Here is an 18,696-nt window from a genome sequence, read left to right on the forward strand (position 1 = left end):
AGCGATAACATATATTGCAATATGCTACATTTTTTCATTTGTTAATTATGTTCCCAAAGGAAAACTTTGTCAAGATCTGTTTTATCTAATAAGATACATTTTTCAGTCTGTTAATGTCAGTTCACTTATTTTTATTACAGCAAAGTACAGATGTAGCTTCATCTTCAGCAGCCCCGTCTCCCCAAACACCCCCCACCAACGAACCAGCCCGACCCCAACTGAAGAAGGAGGTAAGCAGCATTTTATCAAATGACATGTCAACTAATAATACCTGAAATTTTGGTTATGATGTGGTAACCAGTGATGGAATAAGTACTCAGAGGAATTTTACTTTAGTAAAAGTAGAAAGTCAACAGTTTAAAAGTACTCCCTTACAAGAAAAAGCCTGTTTGAAGTATTAAAAACATAGAAATATTATTTCTATGGTCATAACATGAGCTCCTGTAGTTATCTGTTATCTTTTTGCATCTAAGCGTATTTTAATGTTAGAATTTGTCTATGTAGAGTCAGATTTAGATACTTTGTATACAACTGCGTAGATTAGTAGGCTACTTTAATACTGACCCATGTCACGTAAGCAGTACATCTTTAAGACATCTTATGATATTGCATGTTTGCCCCTCATAGAAGAGGGATTCCTTCTCTGCTGCTCTTCCTGGGGTTTCTACCATATTCTTACCCTGGTAAATGTTTTTTTGGGGGGAGTTTCTCTTTATCCTCTGTGAGGGTCCAAGGACAGAGGGATGTTAAATGCAAATCTGAGGCAAATTTTGATTTGTGTTGCAAAATATATTGTTATTGATATTGCATATGCTGAAAGACAAGCAGAGGGTCACGGTTGACCCCTAGTGCAGACTTTGGACATGACTGGCATAAAGCAAAGAAGTCTATCACGGCCTGGTATTAAAAAAAATACTGTGTGAGCTCTCAGTTAGACTTTTGGAAAGCTGATAATGTTCGGTTTTTTTATTCATAAAGACAATTATTTAACCTTCCTCGGAAAGACATATGGTCCATTAATTTTTTGTATGGAAAGCCGGTCTGGGCTCCAGTCCAGCAGGTGGCGGTAATTCACCTGAAGCCATTTACCGACCGCCAAAAGCCGAAGAAGAAACAATGTGGGCATGCGCACTACACATCTACATTGGCATGATCTCAACGTCGTGCTGTTGGTGAGTGTTTTTAATCAAAGAAACTGTGTATATATTACCCCTTCATGCATAGTTATCAAGTCATCGTGTAAATAACTAACGTAATACCACATGTACAAAGCTAGCTTCGGTTACTAAACTTAAGTTTGATCATTCGGATTCGTTAAAATCCATTTATTACTAGCCGGTAGCTTAGCATTAGCATGGTGCTTTCAGTAACGTTAGCTTTACGTGATGCTAACACATTACAGCTATCTAGAGTTTGTCGAGACCACTTCATTACTTCCTCTGTACTTTGGCAACTTTATAATATCTCAAGTAATAAGGGCATATTTGGCTAAATAACTGTGCTTTTACCGTTTAGCTTTACTTGCCAGCAATTAGACCGAAACCCTTGCAATGGAAGTTAGCACAGAGAACCTTAGCCAAGAGATATCATTATATTGTGTTTAAAAGCAATGAAATACAAAATCGACCAGTTACCTAAATGTGATGACCTTATTCTGGTTGTGTTGTGACATTCTTTTTGTAAAAGTGCACTCAGATTATGCATTTGCTTCTTTGATGGTGTGCGTGTACTATAGACAGAAAAAAGACATATAAGAGACAGTAGTTATGTAATGTTTACTTCTAAGTGGTAGTGTAACTTCACACATACTATGGTGCACCACAATGAGGCAATACATAGGGAAGTAACAGTAATTACTATTGTTTATTTTCATCCTTGGTAACAGTGTGTGCTTTATTTATCCTCAGATAATCAGGAAGGATCTGCTTTGAGCTCCTGTCCAGTGTTGGCTGGACTAACCTGTGTGTGTCCCTGCGTGATTGAGCCCATTATCTTTCAAAGATGGATTTCCAGCATCGAGCTGGAGGGAAGACTGGGAGCGGTGGGGTGGCCTCGGCCTCTGAGAGTAACCGCGATAGACGAGAGCGGTTACGTCAGCTGGCCCTGGAGACCATCGACATCAACAAAGACCCATACTTTATGAAGAATCATTTAGGATCGTACGAGTGCAAACTTTGCTTGACACTTCACAATAATGAGGTGAGGAGACACATGTTGACACCTAGATTACGTTATCTGAATTTGGTATTATTTCTAGCTATCTGAGAGTCTTGTTTGAAAAACTGCTCTTCTCTGCATTACAGGGCAGCTACTTGGCTCACACACAAGGAAAGAAACACCAGACCAACTTGTAAGTAAATGTGCAATTTTTATTTGATTATTGTTTGATTGTTGTTTTCTGCTGCTGATTCACTTCACCTCACCTTGCCATGACTGATGAGCCAGTTTCCCTATACTCAACTTGTGGCTGATCATCAGCTGTTTCATGGTTCATGGTGCAACCCAATGTATCAAGTGCGTTGATAAGCAGTTAAAAAACTCTATTTTGCTTGTTTCAGAGCGCGGAGAGCAGCCAAAGAAGCAAAAGAAGCTCCTGCTCAGCCAGCTCCAGCAAAAGTGAAGGTTGAAGTCAAGAAGTTTGTCAAAATTGGTCGACCAGGATACAAAGGTAAGCTGGTTTCAACATTATTTATCAGTGCAGTCATTTTTTTTAGTATATGTTGATAATTGCATCACTGCAAATGAATTGCATTCTAATATATGATCCATGTCGTTCTCCTTCTTTATAGTGACAAAACAGAGGGACCCAGAGACCGGACAGCAGTCTTTACTTTTCCAGGTAAGTGTGTTCGAAGAGAATTCCCATGTAAAATCTGACCATTTGAAAAGGTTATTTTGTTGTTTTGAGAAAATTATTAAAGTAATATTAATGCTCCACTAAGAGGGACTCTATGAAGAAGATGTCCAGTTTATTCAAATTACTTGCTTTTGTGTAGTAGTGTAGTCTTGTCTCACCTCCTACATCTGAAACAGCTGCAAACAGATATTCTTAAGCTTTGCTCTCCCTGCTCGTCCAAGGCTGACTATATAATTCTTAGAAAATTATTTTTTTCAGTCTGAAACAGCTGTTGAATACAGCACCACATGCTGAAGTCAGTACTCACCGTTTGTGTCTCTTTATGGAGGAGTTTGTGATTCACAGCATAGCAGATGTTGGCTTTTTATTCTACATTGTTTTGTCTGACTTTAAGTTAATTACAGACTTACTTTTGGTCCTATACCTTTGATTTTGCTTCTGTCATTGAGACAAATTTCATTCTGCTGGCCAGATGAAAAAAGCAGCTGTACACTGAAATAGCTTCAACCTACAAAATTGCTTACCACAGTTTAATGACCAAATTTTGTTTTTAAATGTTGAGGTCTAACTTTGAAAGAAAAATCTATAAACAAACTGTTTTTCTTTACTCACTTCTTCAGATTGACTACCCAGAAATCGCTGAAGGAATTGGACCAAGGCATCGTTTCATGTCTGCTTACGAGCAGCGCATCGAGCCCCCTGATCGTCGCTGGCAGTACCTGCTTTTGGCTGCTGAACCATATGAGACTATTGCCTTTAAGGTGAGTGAGAGCACTTTTGTTGTTCCCTTATTAGAGCTGCAATGATAAGTTGATTAGAAGATCAATGGAAAATTAAACTGGAAATATATTGACAATCAAATGATTGCTGTAACGTTTAAAGAAAAACATTTGCTGATTCCAGTGTCTCAAACACTAGATATAGATATTACACTTTTCTTTGCTATGCACAACAGGAAACTGAATATATTTTGGTTTTGGACTGTTGGTTAAATAAAACACGACATCTGAATACATCCTCTTGGGATTTGGGGAATTATAACAGGCATTTTTTGCATCATTTGATATTTTGTAGACACAAAGATTAATCAAGAAAATAATTGGGAGATCAGTTGATATTGAAAAATAATCAGTAGTTTCAGTCCTAGCTCTTATAGTATTGTCCTTCTTGCTTTTTATGTAATATCAACATATTTGCTCCTCTAGGTCCCCAGTAGAGAAATTGATAAAGCAGAAAACCGCTTCTGGACCCACTGGAACAGAGAAACTAAACAGGTACTGAAGAGCTTAACTTTTATCACCACAAATCCAACCTGCATGTTTTTTGAGAGAAATGTGTTTTATCTTGTCTTTGTCATTTCTCCTCCCAGTTCTTCCTACAGTTCCACTTTAAAATGGAGAAAGCTGTTCCTCAGTCCAGTGGACCCCCGCCATCCGCAGGTGTGAAGCGCCCTCCGCCTCCTCTCATGAGCGGAGTTGGACCTCGACCACCAAATGAGTCTCTGCCTCCTCCTCCGCCAGGAGGGATGCCCCCTCTCCCACCAGGTGCCCCAGGTACCCCTCACATGCCCCCGCAGATGCCACTGCCCCCCATGCCAATGAGGCCGCCTCCTCCTGATGGCCTTTTGTCAAATAATTGATCTTCCACCAGCTTATCATGATTATTTTCTTTTATGGTATTTTTCAGTGATGTTTAAAGTCTACATTTAGTAGATTTTTATACATTTGTTTTGTTGATGTAAATGTGTAGGACAGCCCGTACGACCACGCTGTTTTGTATAAATACTTGGATTCTGGATATGGAGCTATGATTAAAGATAGCTCATCTTTTAAGATTCTGTTTTTGTAATTAAATTTTGTGGAGAAAAACAATTTGCCTCTTTAAGTCTGTATTTTAATAATGACATCACACACAGCAAGGAATAATTTGTAAGATTTCGGGGGATTTAGTGGCATCTAGTGCTGAGTATTGCAACCAGCTAAAACTTCCCCCAGTTTCCACGATTCCTTCAGTGTTCAAAGTTTCAGAGTTTTTTTTACCAGGAGACAAATTTTAGGCAGAGGTCTCTTCCTTGGATCAGGTAATTAAAACCTGTAATAATACTGAACAAATTAGTTTCACAATACAGTCAGTGGGTCTCCTGCACTGTTTGGCATGTCAGAGGCTAGCACCGGCTATCGTGTGCTCATTTTTTTTCTGCTAATGTTTGCTCACCTTATTTCTGATTCAGGAGGTTTTAACTGGAAGCCAAATTATCTGTAGAGCCCCCCCCCCCTTCCAAAACAAAACCATCCAATGCTTTCATTGTAAATGGGCTGCTAACTATGTTGGCTGACGCAAATATATAAATGACTTTGTCTAGAGTCAGTGTTTGGTGTGTCTGTTCTTGGGCTGCTGTAGAAACGTGGCGATCTGCATTGTCAGGGACTTGCTATGTAGATTACCAGCTCGTGAAAAAGTAACAAAAACACCAGTTGTTATTTTAAGGTGATAACTAAAAAAATATATATTCCATTTCTGCCAATGCATCTACCTAAATTCTACTCACTGGACCTTTCATGTATCCTGTCGAATGGGTCATAGCAGATGTGAAGAGCAACACTGCACACGTTTCTGAAATATTTTGGCTTGAGGTTGCTATTCATGATAAAAACTTGTACTGGAAAAATGGCCTTTAAACTTTAATCTGAAGCAGCTTTCCGGTGACATAACAGCCAAGTGGGTCAAATGATTGAAAACCTTCTTTAGTTTGCCATGTTAGGTCCCAACCAGCTCCGCTCTATTAATAGTTAACTGAACCAGCATGATTTATAAGCAGTTTATTAAAGATGTAGATCTTTCAACAGTAAAGGGAGTCAAATGATAACATGGAGATTTAAATAAAGCAGTCAGCACATTAAATTAACTTAAGACTCCGTTACACCAAATCACATCTTACTAGTAAAGCGACAAAGAGCTGTAACACATTGACTGTCCTGTCGTTTAACAGGAGGCACACCTTGATTGGCATGTATTTGAAAGATTTGAATTAATGTTGTCTAATCTATTCAGGTGAAAACTGTTAAGAAATCTGATCTTCCACAGAGGAATCAACTCATCCCTTTTGAGTCTTTTTCTTTTCTTTCTTTTCCTCTGGCTTTTTGTTCTTCTCAGGCTCTGCCTCTTCATTTCCTTCATCTTCATCATCTGGTGCTTCTTCAGGTTCCTCCTTTTTATCTCTTTCTTTCTTCACTTTGATTTCTTCGTGCCTGGCTTTCTTGGCTCTCCTGTCTTTTAATTTCCCCTCTCTTTGCTTCATGAGTTTTTTGTCCGTCAGCGGCTTGTTTCTGAGACGTGATGTCTGCGCTGTTGCCCCTTTTTTTGACTTTCCTCTTTTGACCTCTCCGTTATCGTCTTCCTCGTCGTCCTCTTCATCGTCTTCATCATCGAGGTCCGGCAGCCACCAAAACATGACGTCCCACAGAGATGTCTCAGGCTAGAGGCGTGAGGACACAATATGTAGTTGACACAGTGCAAACTGTTACAGCTGTTCATCTGAAGACTGCAGGACAACAGAGACAAATAAGGAAATCTTTAACTGTCTTTACCTCTGCTGGTTGTCCTCTGTGTCGTAATGTGCTTGATCGTCTCACTATCAGTCCAACTTCCTCCTCCTCCTCTGCTGTCCCCTGACCACGCAGAGTTTCTGTGTTTTTGAAAAAGAGACAACTCAGTCACAGACTTCATTTTGTAACTGAGGTCTTACTTTCGTGTACTTGCCGTGAAGCCTCTGAAAGCCGGAGGTCAGCACCAGGATGGTAATGGCCACAAACAGACAGCGGTTGAGAGTGACGTTCTCCCACGGTGTTTCCATCGGGGTCATATTTTGGACGGTCAAGCCTTTTTGCAAGGGTGCTGAGGGAACTGCAAAAAAGAGGAGGGGAAGCTTTTATTGTAATCCATCTGTGGTGGAAGAAGGATTCCACATACAGTATTTTGCTTAAGTAGAAGTAGCAATACTGCAGCATTGAAATGTGATGTTACAGTGCAAAAGTATTAGCATCAATATACACCCCAGTACCAAAAGTAAAGTACTGATTTTGTAAAATGGCCTATTTCAGAATAATGGCATTATGTGTACATCACTTTAATATTGCAGCTGGCAAATGTAGGGCTAATTTCTAATTTAATTTAGATTTTCCCCACTTTATTGGGGCCAAAAGTGTTCATGATAATGATGTTATCACAATATCTATAGAAAAATTGAAATAAATTTAAAAATAAGTAAGTAAATAGATAAATAATGTGTCCGGGAGATGGTGAGGTCTGTTACCACAGTTGTACAAAAAAAAATTGTAGAAAAAGAGAAATTACACTTAATGGAAATTAAAAAGCAACCAGATAGTGTTGGGAGACGGAGACAGAGTGAGGATGGAAAAAAATCAGATATTATTTAAAGGTGTTGGATTATTTTCATGATAATATTGTGTGTATTATTAACATAATATCAATATTTCATTTTTTAAATATTTCTTTTAATTTAATTTAAATTTCATTTTTAAATATGGATATTGTTCCCCCCTGAGGATCTGTCATAATAATTTGTTTATTATATTTTGTATTCTTAATCGCAATAATATTTCCCATTGAAATGTGGTGGATTACTGGTATAAAGTTGCATTAAATGGAAATAGTTAAGTAAATCAAAAGGAGGCTACCTCCATATTGCACACAAGTAAAGCATTTGAGTAAATTAACTATTAACTTTCTAACGCTGTAATCTAATTCTGTAAGTAAATATTGGAAACTGATGAGGGTTGTGGGGAGAGATGGTGTTGACTCACTTGTTCGGGGGAAGCTGGGCTCCCTCGGTGAAGTCTTGGGTTCTGCTCTCGGTTGTTGTGGTATCTCCTGTTGGAGAACAACTTGTGTTTTATTAGAAAGAATGTGTTAAAGGTGGTGCACTGTAAAAAACACTAAAAAAAAAAAAATCCAACTAACCTCTCTGACTTTCCTGGTAGCGTACATTTCTGACACAGACAGATGGAGATTTAGTCACAATTGATTTCATAAATCACAATCAACAAACCAACATTCCCTCAATCTGAAATTTATCATAAATTCATTGGATGTGTATTCATTAATTGTCGTTGGCCGACGGCTTCATTTCATTACCCTCTCATTTACACAAAATACAAGCTCACTGTGCCAAAGTTTATCAGCCACAGACAGACATAACAGACGAACTCTTTTTTCTACACACAACTTCTTAGTTTTGATAAACATAAGTATCGGATCAGTAATTAAAGGTCTAGTGTGGGATTTAGTGGCATCTAGCCGTGAGGTTGCAGAACTGAAACTTCTTCCGTGTGCCAAGTGTGTAGGAAAACTACGATGTGAAAGTGTGGATGGTGTTATCTAGAGCCAGTGTTTGGTTTGTCTGTTCTGGGCTACTGAAGAAACAACATGGCATACTCCATGACAGAGGCTTCGCTCCGTATTTAGATATAAACTGCTCATTCTAAGGTAACAAAATTAAACAATTGTTATTTTAAAGGTGATTATAAAGAAATGAAAACAAAGTTATGAACAGGGTTCAAAATTAACACCCACCAAGCGCAAAATGTAGATGAAGTAAATCTCAGAAGGCTAATCGCCACACTGGCGAGTAAATGCTATAATGTCATAAAACTCTATGCTGAGAGTCTCTGTCGTGTTTTGGTAACATTTAGGAGTACACTGCACCTAATCTTATATCATCAGTGCTTACTGGAGTGAATTTACTCACATGAGCTGTTCAATACATTGAAAAAATGTTGCTTTGGATTTTGTTCCGGTCCCTTTTTTAATTTTGTATCCAACATAATACACTGTTATCTCAATTAGATGTACTTAAACAAATATATATGTGCAGGTGGATATTTTCATTTACCATACACATCGGCTGATAAGTCAAAAAGTTAATTTCAGACACATTCAGGATATGAATGTTATTTACCATTTCTACCAACACATCCCACAAACAGACCTAAATCCCACAAACTGGACCTTTAAAGTACTGGACTAGTTAAAAATTTGGCCTAATGATGGCGCTAAATGGAGTCATGGGATCTTCAGAGTTATTAAAACTCGTCCTCAGGAGAACACGGATATCTCTGCCGCATTTCACAGTAAGCCGTTTAATTGTTGTTGAGACATTTCAGTCAAAACTGCAAATGTCAACCTCATGGTGGTGCTCGATAAGAAGTCAGAGAATCCCCAATGTCATTCGGCTAAATCCTCTGTGGACCTTAAAAGGCTGCAAAATTATTTCAGTGTGGACCAAAGTGCTGGCAAATATAAACACTTTCTCCCTCATGGTCTTTTCAGACTTTTAAGAGCGGTCTGCCTCACAAGGAGGACTTTGTGTGTGTTTGTAGAGAGCGAGGCTTATTACACCCACCATCCATTTGGCACGACTGAGCTGCATTATAACTGCGTTGCCTTTGACCAGGAGTCAGATTTCAGTGGCTCCCTGTGCTGCTGCTCCTAAGTATTTATAGCGTTGTACAATATATGTACAATGGATGAATGCTTTTATGTGCTGGCATTACAGATTCTGTGTGTGTGTGTTTGTGTGTCGCCACCTGGTCTGCGGGTCTGTCGAACAGGCTTCTGTGGAGGAGGATCTGCTCTTGGTGGCCCTAACTCCTCTTCAAATGTCTCATAGCTTTCTTCCATTCCTTCCCTGAGAGATAGAGGCAGAACAAGATGGACGTGGCTCCAAACGGAGTTTGTGTAAGAATGATTTAGCAGATTTAGGCATATTAAACAAAGCTTAGGATATGAACCAGGCTGTAGTCAGAGGTCAGTTGGTTGTATATTTTTTTTTTTCCCAGTTATTCCAGAAACAAGACGATTCATTGGATCGAAATGTCTGTTCTCATCAGTATTCTTCTCTTTAACTATAGATAAAAGTTATTTCCATTGTCTCATCAGTTCCACATTGGCTGCACAAAATGCTGCAAGTAAAAGGTCAACTCTTCTAGTTTATGAATAAAATTGAAGCAGTTTCTCGACCTTCACATTTACAGATGAGAGCTGTGAGGCCCTTATGTCTTACATGACATTTCTACACGGACAGTGAGCTAATGTCCTAGCAGCCCTATAAATAGATGAAGTAAAGCCACCGGAGAGACAGATGGATACATGCTGCAAATAAATACACAGACAAAGAAAAGGGCTGATGTTACCATTATACCCCCGGCAAGCCTTTCTTCATGATGAAGTCTAACCTTTGACCCTGATTGAAACAAGGACCTACCTGCCTCGACATTTGGGGTCCCCGCGGGCAGCGTCGGGGAACCTTTGTCACAGAGCCTGTTGTTCCTCTGCAGAGATGGCAGCCGAGTCATGCTCTGAACTGTCTGACAGCCAAGCACAGGTGCTGCAGAATGAAAAAACAAAAACAGAATTGAGTGTCAGTCAGAGGCGTTGACTGAGGGAGGGTTGACATTAACATGTGCCATACAGCTGTCAAATCTCAGGAGAGGGCTGAGAGGTGAAGAGAAAGGCAGCACATTGTACCAAGTTTTGCTAAACTCTGCGCCACATTATTAAAATCTTATAAAAACTTTATCTCATGTAGTATTATCCATTAATTAACTGACCTGGAAGAGACTCAAAAAGACCACGAAGAGACAAAAAAGGACCACAAAGAGGTGCAAGAGAGCTGTAAAACAAAAATATCTAGCAAAAGGAATGACCAAAAAAAGATCCCAAATTACCTAAAAGAAATACAAACTGACTACAGAGACACATAATAACCAAAAAGACACAAAAGTACCCCAGACAGTTGCAAGGTATCTCCAAGAGACACAAAATGAAGACAAAGTGACACAAAACAACCAAGAACTTACCTAAAGGAGAGACAAAATGACAAAAAAGACAATTTTACGTAATTGTGACACAAAATTACTACAAAAAGGCAAAATTAACCAAGTGTGACACAAAATGACCTAAAAGAGACAAAAGATACATCATGTCCAAAAAGACACAAAATTATCTCAAATAGATACAAAATGACTATGAAGAGACACAAAATGACCAAAAAAGACAATTACAACAAAGAGACGCAAAATGACAAAAAAGACACAAACTTACATCAAAAAGACACAAAATAACTACAAAGAGAAGTAAAACCACAAAACGTTGCATAACAGCAACAAGTGCACCCGCATAAAAGAGGCCTCATCACAAAGTCTTTGTGTCTTATTTAGGAAATGTAGTTTGGCCTTTTGCATGTCTGCTTCCAGAGGCAACACCCCTGTTAGTAAAAACTGTGAAAGAAAGTTTAAAAGATAGAAAGCAAATAGAGAAGTGTGTGGTAAAAATGTTATTGTAAGATGCTTTCCCACTTATCTCCTGAAATGTTGGACATTATATGGACACTCTTTCATGTCTCACCAGCAGAGAGCGCCACTGTACTTAAAAGAGGCTGCTTTGCTCCACAGCGGAAGTCTGTAGTCTATCAGGCAGACTAGATTTCACGCAGATGAACAGGAGGGCTGACACATTTCCTTTATTTGAGTTGATCATCAACTTCACCCTCTATATCAAACTCTACAAACACATATTGTCAATCAAATTTGAATTTTTTTGTTGGCTCGGTGTGTTGTTTATCAGCAGTCCTGTCAACTGAATGATACAAGTGCATATTTTCATACTCTCTCTCTCTCTCTCTGTGTGTGTGTGTGTGTGTGTGTGTGAAAGATGGAGGGGCCGCTAACGAGGAGCGGTGTAAACAGATGTAAAGATGATTGGGTTCTATCAGGGTGAGGTGGTTGCAGGCCACCTTTATGTGGGAGGGGAGAGGAAGTGTTGGTAAACAGACTTGTGGCGATGTTGATGACTCATACCTTTGCTGGGACTCTGCCCAATTCCAGCTGAATCACACATTGCTATACCCATCAGAAATCACTTTGAAGAGGACATAAGCTCTGTGACCTGTTTGGGTAGACTGACAAGGCCGGGGTCTCAAATGGTACACAGATCTTCATCCTATGACCTAATGTACAAAGACTGACACAACCTGTCCCCTGAAATGTCTCAACAACTATTGGGTAGATTGCCATGAGACTTGGTTCAGACATCCATGTCCTCCCCAGGATGATTTTAGCAACTGGTGATTCTGTTTTTTTTTCCATCTGGTGCCATTATCAGGCCAAGATTTCAGTTTGCACTGTGCTTTGATTTATGACCTGATACACCTGCAAAAGCTGTACTTTGTGTTTAATGCTAATTAGCAAATGTTAGCTTGTGAACAAACTAAAATGGTGAATACAATAGATCGGCATGTTAAAAGCCTGACAAAAGCATACATCCTACATCCAGACTGTAAACTCTAGGTACTGGATAGAAGAGCTTGTTAACGATGGAAAAGAGGCTGCACACCAGATAATGCTCCCATGAACATTGTATGTATTTTTAATTGCTACAGATGTGACATTCGAGTGTCAAGCTCTTCATCAGACAAAATACAATACAGGGACCCACCTTTAAATTACCTATTAGGCCAGGTCACCTGACAGGGCACCTGGTCCTTCTCAGCTCCCTTTGATGAATATGTATTGAATAGATAAATTAATACATAGAACAGGGCAGAGGTTAGACTTGTACTTTGCTTTGTGATCAATAAGTCAGAACCACAAAATACCAAGGCACACTGCTTTGCAAAATTAAAATGTTTTTAATGAATGGGATCAGTGCCTACACGTTTAAACTCTTAACTGGGGCGTATAGAAACAAGTAGCAGCTTACAGATATACCAAGGCTGGTGTTCAGCTACCAGGCAAGGGACGTTTTTCAACAGCTGACGTTTTGATTTATCATAGTTGGAAAAGAACAGGTGGATTAAATCCCATCATAACAAATATATATAAGATACGGAATGTGTATATATATATATATATATATATATATATATATATATATATATATATATATATATATATTACATGTCAGAGTACACAAGATGATGATAAAAATTTGAATGATAATATATTTAGCAATATATACAAACCTCCATAAATGCTTAAAAGAGTTGCATTTAGCTCAAGGTGTGGCTGTAGATTCCTCGTCTAACCTTTAAAAGGTCCAATGTGTAGGATTACGGCGATATATTTGCTGAAATGGAATTTAATACAAGTATGTTTTCTTTAGTGTATAATCTACAAACAGAAGCCGGTACTTGTCCACAGAGATCACCACGTTGCACCGCAATGTGTCTACAATAGTCCAGAATGGAAAAAAGAAACACTGAGTTTAGACAGGGCTTTACAGCTTTTTTTGTGTTATCCACTCTAGTTTGGAGCCCCTCCGCAATGAGTACTGTCAGAATATCTCAATTTTTTGCATATATGTGTATTTGGTGTAGGATCTCATTTTCCAGCACGCAGAACGCACCCTGAATATTATAGTGGCATTATGTGTTCATTTAGTGTTATTCTAGTTTATAATGAGTTTGTCTGCAGACTTAATTGACCAAGTGCACACTCTCACCCCACTGATTTGTCAGTGCTTACACTGTAGTCTCAAGGATACCGCTTCATCGCTAGTTAGAGTGCTTCATCTGAGGGAGCAGCTCTAATTGAAAAGCGCTTTTGATTTGGATAAATTAATTAAGTATTTCAACATTAAACTGAGCCTTCAAGTTGACAGATTTCCTCCTCAATGTCAATAAGTAATTGGAGCTCCTTCTATCTTTTTCTCAGCATGTGTCAAATTAAAAAAAAGTGAAACTCGACCAAGTTTGGGCTAAAGTCTTAGAGAATGTTTCAAGGGCGGCACAATCCCCATGTGGACATGTCCTGCCCAATAAGGTGTGCAAACATAGCTTGCGGACATCTACGCTCCAAATCTAATCACTGGAGGGACCCGAGCCCCGTGAAGCTTTGTGTCCCCTTTTTGTCCTTACATAATGGGGACTGTGCTCAGAGGACACACTGACCGTCCAGCACCCAGTGGGAGCTGCTCTATGCCCTCATACACTGAGGAGTATGTTGGAGCATGAAACAACATTAACTGTGAAGTCTGTCTCAAACTCAGATCTGAATTAGATCGTTAATTGAACTGTTTTGTTCAGTCATTGCAAAGGAAGAACATATTTTTCTTACAAAGCTAATACTGACAGATAATGTGTCGAAGCACCTGAGACTGTGACTTGTGTCAGCTTTAAGGCCTCAGTATGCTTCAAACAAAACGCTTCTCTGATCGTATAGCAGTGTGAAAAATCTCCTCACCTTACACCTTTCCAACATCAGGAGGGCTGCAACCAGTAATCTTTCCAAAAGTATGATCCAACAGTCAGAGGTGAGAAAGTAGGGAGGATTTAAACTTCTCTCTCAAAATCACTTTATTCAGCAGGCAAAGATGTTACATTGTGCTTCAGTTGTAAACTATTTTTTGGAAAGCTCTTGCAAGAGACGGTGTGAAGGACATCGCAAATAGAGGGGTGGCATAATTGCTTTTTGCCTAGAGTGGCAAAAGTACACGTGCTGAACGTAGGCTATTTTAACACCGAATGACTATTCTTGTTTATTGTTATATGTGTATCGTTTTGAGAAGCCAAACCTAATGAGGGTAGTGATGGTGTGTAGCAGTTCTGCTTAGCATATTTGGCGTCTTTAAAATCACATGTGGCCTCAGTCTGCCTCCCTCATCTGTAATGGTCTAGAGCTGCACTGCTCCCTGAAGACCTTGACTTGAGATAAGAAGACAGAAAAGATTCATGTCTCATGTTTTGATGTAGTAAAATCATGAAAACCTCATTCATAAATCATTAGGCCTATTGCCTTGAAAGGACTCTGTGTCAGCTTTGTAGATATTTAAAAAGATTATTCACACACAAGTTCTCTCTTTATCTTGCAGAGTCATAGCATAGCAATCACAACTCAAGGTCTAATAGCCTTTTTTGGGCTCTCAGTCATATCACAAGGTCTTCATCAGCACATGGACTTTTTCTTTTTTGTCACAAAGATGGATTTGTTGACGTGCAAGCTTAGTAGCTGTTGTGATTTTATAAATATTTCATAACACTTTTTATTCATGTTGGCTCTATAAATTGAAAGCTTATTCTTGACCTTGGAAATAGCAGTTCAATGAAACACTTCAACTTCTTTAAAAGCTCCAGGAAAAGCTAGTGGGCCTTGACTTGAGGTTATTTTGTGAAAGTATCAACACAGCAGTCATTTTAATGGCATCTTGACTTGCAATTTGTAACGGACTTGTGACTTGTTTGGGACTTGTCCTAAAGAATTTGAGAGATGAGACTTTTTCTGACAGACTTAAAGCTAGGAGTTGTGCCATAAAACTTTAAACAGCCCTGGGTGTTTGACATTTTATTGAGATGGACACTGTGCAAGTTTCAATCATAATCAACAGGGGACATTAAAGGGATAGTTCAGTCAAAAATCAGAAAAAACATATATGTCCTCTTACCTCTAGTTCTATTTATCCATTGATATTGTTTTGATGTGAGTTTTGAGATTTGGAGGTATCAGCCGTAGAGATGTCTGCCTTCTCTACAGTATAATGGAAGCAGATGGCACACGGCTTGTGGTGATAAAAGCAAGAAGAAAAAATAACATTTGAAAAACTCAACAGCATGATTTTCAGAATTAATGACGCGGTTACTCAAGATAATCCAGGGACCTTGTTGTGAGCAGTTTCATGTAGGAACTATTTCCTTTCTACTGAAGTACACCTACCAACTGTATCACTCTGGTGAAGAAAGCGTACATCCACTGATAGATAGAATTAGAAAGAATAGCGGCAGAAAATGATTTATTCTCTGTGGATCATTCCGGAAATCTGTTTTTTTTAATTATAGTCAAACTCAGCTCTTACTGTAGTGCTTCACTGAAACAACTCTCTTCGGAGCAGCGTCAGCACCTCTTATTCAAATTATTCACATATGAGACGAGCATAGGCTGTGAGTCTAAATGAGGAATATGGAATATGGTTTATTTACATCCCAGTGTTTCTGCATAATATATGGTGGTAAAGAAGTGTTTAGCATAAATGATGTTGTCTACACGCACACTGACATGTGCTGTTGTGCTCGCGATGTTGCTGAGCCAGCAGTATGACTCCCCTTAGAGATGTTATAAATTATGTGTTGCCCCATATTAGCCCATATATATCTTTATTTCTCCCATAAACCAGACTTAAAACTGTTTTCTCTCATTTTATTTATTCTGGCATTTTTATTGCGTCATTAGCTGTGTCCCTGTGTGGCATGTTTTATAATATTTATATAAATTATTTGGCAAAACCAGCAGTCAGTGGGATTGAACAAGCAACTCTCATTTACCAGACAGCCTCACAGGACCACCTGCCTGCCTCCCAGCACAGATATCTGCCTGTGTGTTAAACATCCTCCCTCTCAGATGTGCTGACTCTGTAAAACCTGCGTTTGAGGAGGAATGACACCGGATCCACAAGGATTCAGTCATATGTCTCAGTGTTGCTCGCCTTTCACTTTGAATCTCAAACCAGAGCCTTCATGTTCTGGTGGAGTCACTGTGGGACTCGTGTGTTTTTCTCTGTATCTCTTCAGGCAGCTTGCTCAGCCTTTGATCTTTCGGAGACCACAACATGTAACTGACCGGATCATGAGTGCAAGCCCTGCTGAGATCACTGGGGGCGCGTTCATGCTGTAATCCGGACCATGCCCTCAGGCAGATAAATGTTCAAAATGTCCAAACAATGTGATAAACTGTCCTTCATTTTGCCATCGCTGGAGGGGGAAAGCAGAGGTGTAACGTCCAGAGAGGGAGGTCTGAGAGAAAGCAGCTGCAGTCAGATGCTGACCCAGAGGAATGCTGGGACATTGCTGGGTGGATGACTCCTGCACAGGGGAGGGGACGATCTGAGATGAAGATTAGATTTTCATCATGTGCAGGCGATGGATTTTTCCTCCATTGATCATTTTCTCCAAATATCTTGAAGCCTTGTTTCATCATTATGGGATGAGCGTGCAGGAGATCGAGGAAAGATGAGAAGCAAAGAGGAGAGAGGAGTAATTGGTTAGAGGTATTGGATTTCTTAAAAGGCGAGGGAAATCCAGTTGATAGTGTTTGATTGTGAACATTAAGTTCAAGTTTATTATCTCCCTGCAGAGCCCATTGTCTTTTTTTATGTCACCTTCATACTAAGGTGTTACGATACTGCGGTGTTTTGTTTTTAGCTTGCCACCCATGATCTTTCCTTCTCCATGGTAACGTCTCCTCTTTCATAACTTAATAACAACTGACTGACTAAGTGTGTTTTTATGAAAGTAATGCTTAACTTCCAAAGTGACCATTTGTATAGCAATTAATCATCCCATTTTTTGATGAATTTGTGAAGAAAACGCTGTTTTTCTTGGATGCTTCCACAGGGAATAGAAGAAGAATCCAAAAACAGAAAAATCTTGATTAAATTAAGTCATAGGTGACCTTGATCAACGACAGCAAATTTATATCAACAAATCCACTTAGTGTTTAAAACATGACTGAGAGTGGAAACCTGTCTGTGCTCTCTTCAAAGCCAGACTCCCTTGACAAAAACAGTAATTTTACCTTACTGAATATGGGAGCTGCTGATCTGCCGCTGCCTTTATACATTAGTTTGTGTTACTGTTTGTCTATGGTGTTTTAAAGGGTTAGTTCAGATTCCCCAAAGTCACACAATAACACAAACTACAGGTTGAGGTAGTTGTCAACCAGCAGCCTCGAGTTCAGTGGGGTAAAATTACTATTTCTTTTTTCATGGAGTCTGGCTTTAAAAAAACATAGATAATACCTTTTTCCCACAAAAATAAGCATGTTTATGTGGTTTTTTAAATGTGGGAATACATGTTAAAATGAGGCAATAGACTGCTTTTTCTATTGCTAGTGTATGCATTTCTGATTTCTGGTTTGCCATGTTTGACATAAGAGACAAGCCAGAAAACAGTTTAGTATATAAAGAAAGCAGCATGGAGAACAGTAAGTAAAAGGTTATTTGTATATCTCTTAACATTACACATTCAGTCTCTTTCTCAGAGTTGCTCCTGACTTAATTCTTGTTAAAACTGCACGAGTTGTATGAGAGTTTGTAAACTGATGTTTTAATATTCTTTTGCTGTTGGTAAGCGTGGTCCCCTATGACTTAAACTCATCAAGAATTTTCTCCATTCTTGCATTCTGCAATCATAGTGGGAGAGTAAATGATACACAAATGACCGTTTGATGGGTGAAGTATTCCTTTATGAAATGACCCGATACAGTTTCTTAATCCAACACCTAAGAGTTGCTTGGCCCTAATATGCAGAGTTTTCACCCCCCTCGCCCCCCTCCTCTCCGTCTCTCATTGTGTCTGTTGGCCATTTTATTGATAGGGTAATTTGCCCTGAGATTGTACTGCGGTCTCCTGAGTGCAATGTGTATTAATTACCATCTATTCATCTGAGGCTGTTCAGCCTTTCAGCGTGCTCCAGAGCAGTGGTTCCAGGCCAATGCTTCACAGCTTCTGTCACAGCCCTAATGCTCCGGCAGAAGTGTGTGTGCCTGTGGGAGACGAGTAATGTGAAACCTCATGTGCGGAGGAAGAGTGTGATGTATTACTGCTGCTCGGCGATGACCCCGTGAGTCTGGACGTGTACAGTTTTTGAGCTCTGAGCATGTGATATCACAGATTATAAGACGCTTGTAGTGCTCATTGAGTTCCTCAGCTCCCCTCCTCCAATCAACACATGTTCTTGCTTGTTGTTCGCACATAGGCCCATATAATCAATAACTCATTCCACTGTCTTAAACTCATTGGGAATTTGTGAAGCACTTATAGATAAAGCTTTCGTT

General features: G+C 39.3%; 2 protein-coding genes across 2 annotated transcripts; one reads left to right on the top strand and one right to left on the bottom strand.

The window, feature by feature from the left end:
• Nucleotides 1–1,086: 1,086 nt before the first annotated feature.
• Nucleotides 1,087–4,725, top strand: sf3a2 (splicing factor 3a, subunit 2). The gene is made up of 8 exons (XM_042497913.1): nucleotides 1,087–1,172; nucleotides 1,908–2,199; nucleotides 2,304–2,350; nucleotides 2,559–2,668; nucleotides 2,790–2,839; nucleotides 3,478–3,618; nucleotides 4,063–4,131; nucleotides 4,227–4,725. Exons 2-8 carry the CDS (start codon nucleotides 2,002–2,004, stop codon nucleotides 4,494–4,496), a joined length of 885 nt encoding a protein of 294 aa, XP_042353847.1. The 5' UTR covers nucleotides 1,087–1,172; nucleotides 1,908–2,001; the 3' UTR covers nucleotides 4,497–4,725.
• Nucleotides 4,726–5,661: 936 nt separating this feature from the next.
• LOC121951549 (junctional sarcoplasmic reticulum protein 1) lies at nucleotides 5,662–10,227 on the bottom strand. The gene is made up of 7 exons (XM_042497914.1): nucleotides 10,140–10,227; nucleotides 9,463–9,563; nucleotides 7,838–7,866; nucleotides 7,681–7,747; nucleotides 6,617–6,760; nucleotides 6,445–6,542; nucleotides 5,662–6,332 (listed from the first exon to the last, which is right to left on the bottom strand). Exons 2-7 carry the CDS (start codon nucleotides 9,554–9,556, stop codon nucleotides 5,952–5,954), a joined length of 813 nt encoding a protein of 270 aa, XP_042353848.1. The 5' UTR covers nucleotides 9,557–9,563; nucleotides 10,140–10,227; the 3' UTR covers nucleotides 5,662–5,951.
• Nucleotides 10,228–18,696: the final 8,469 nt, after the last annotated feature.

The sequence above is a fragment of the Plectropomus leopardus genome, chromosome 12 (genome assembly GCF_008729295.1).
Source record: "Plectropomus leopardus isolate mb chromosome 12, YSFRI_Pleo_2.0, whole genome shotgun sequence".
Lineage (NCBI taxonomy): Eukaryota > Metazoa > Chordata > Actinopteri > Perciformes > Serranidae > Plectropomus > Plectropomus leopardus.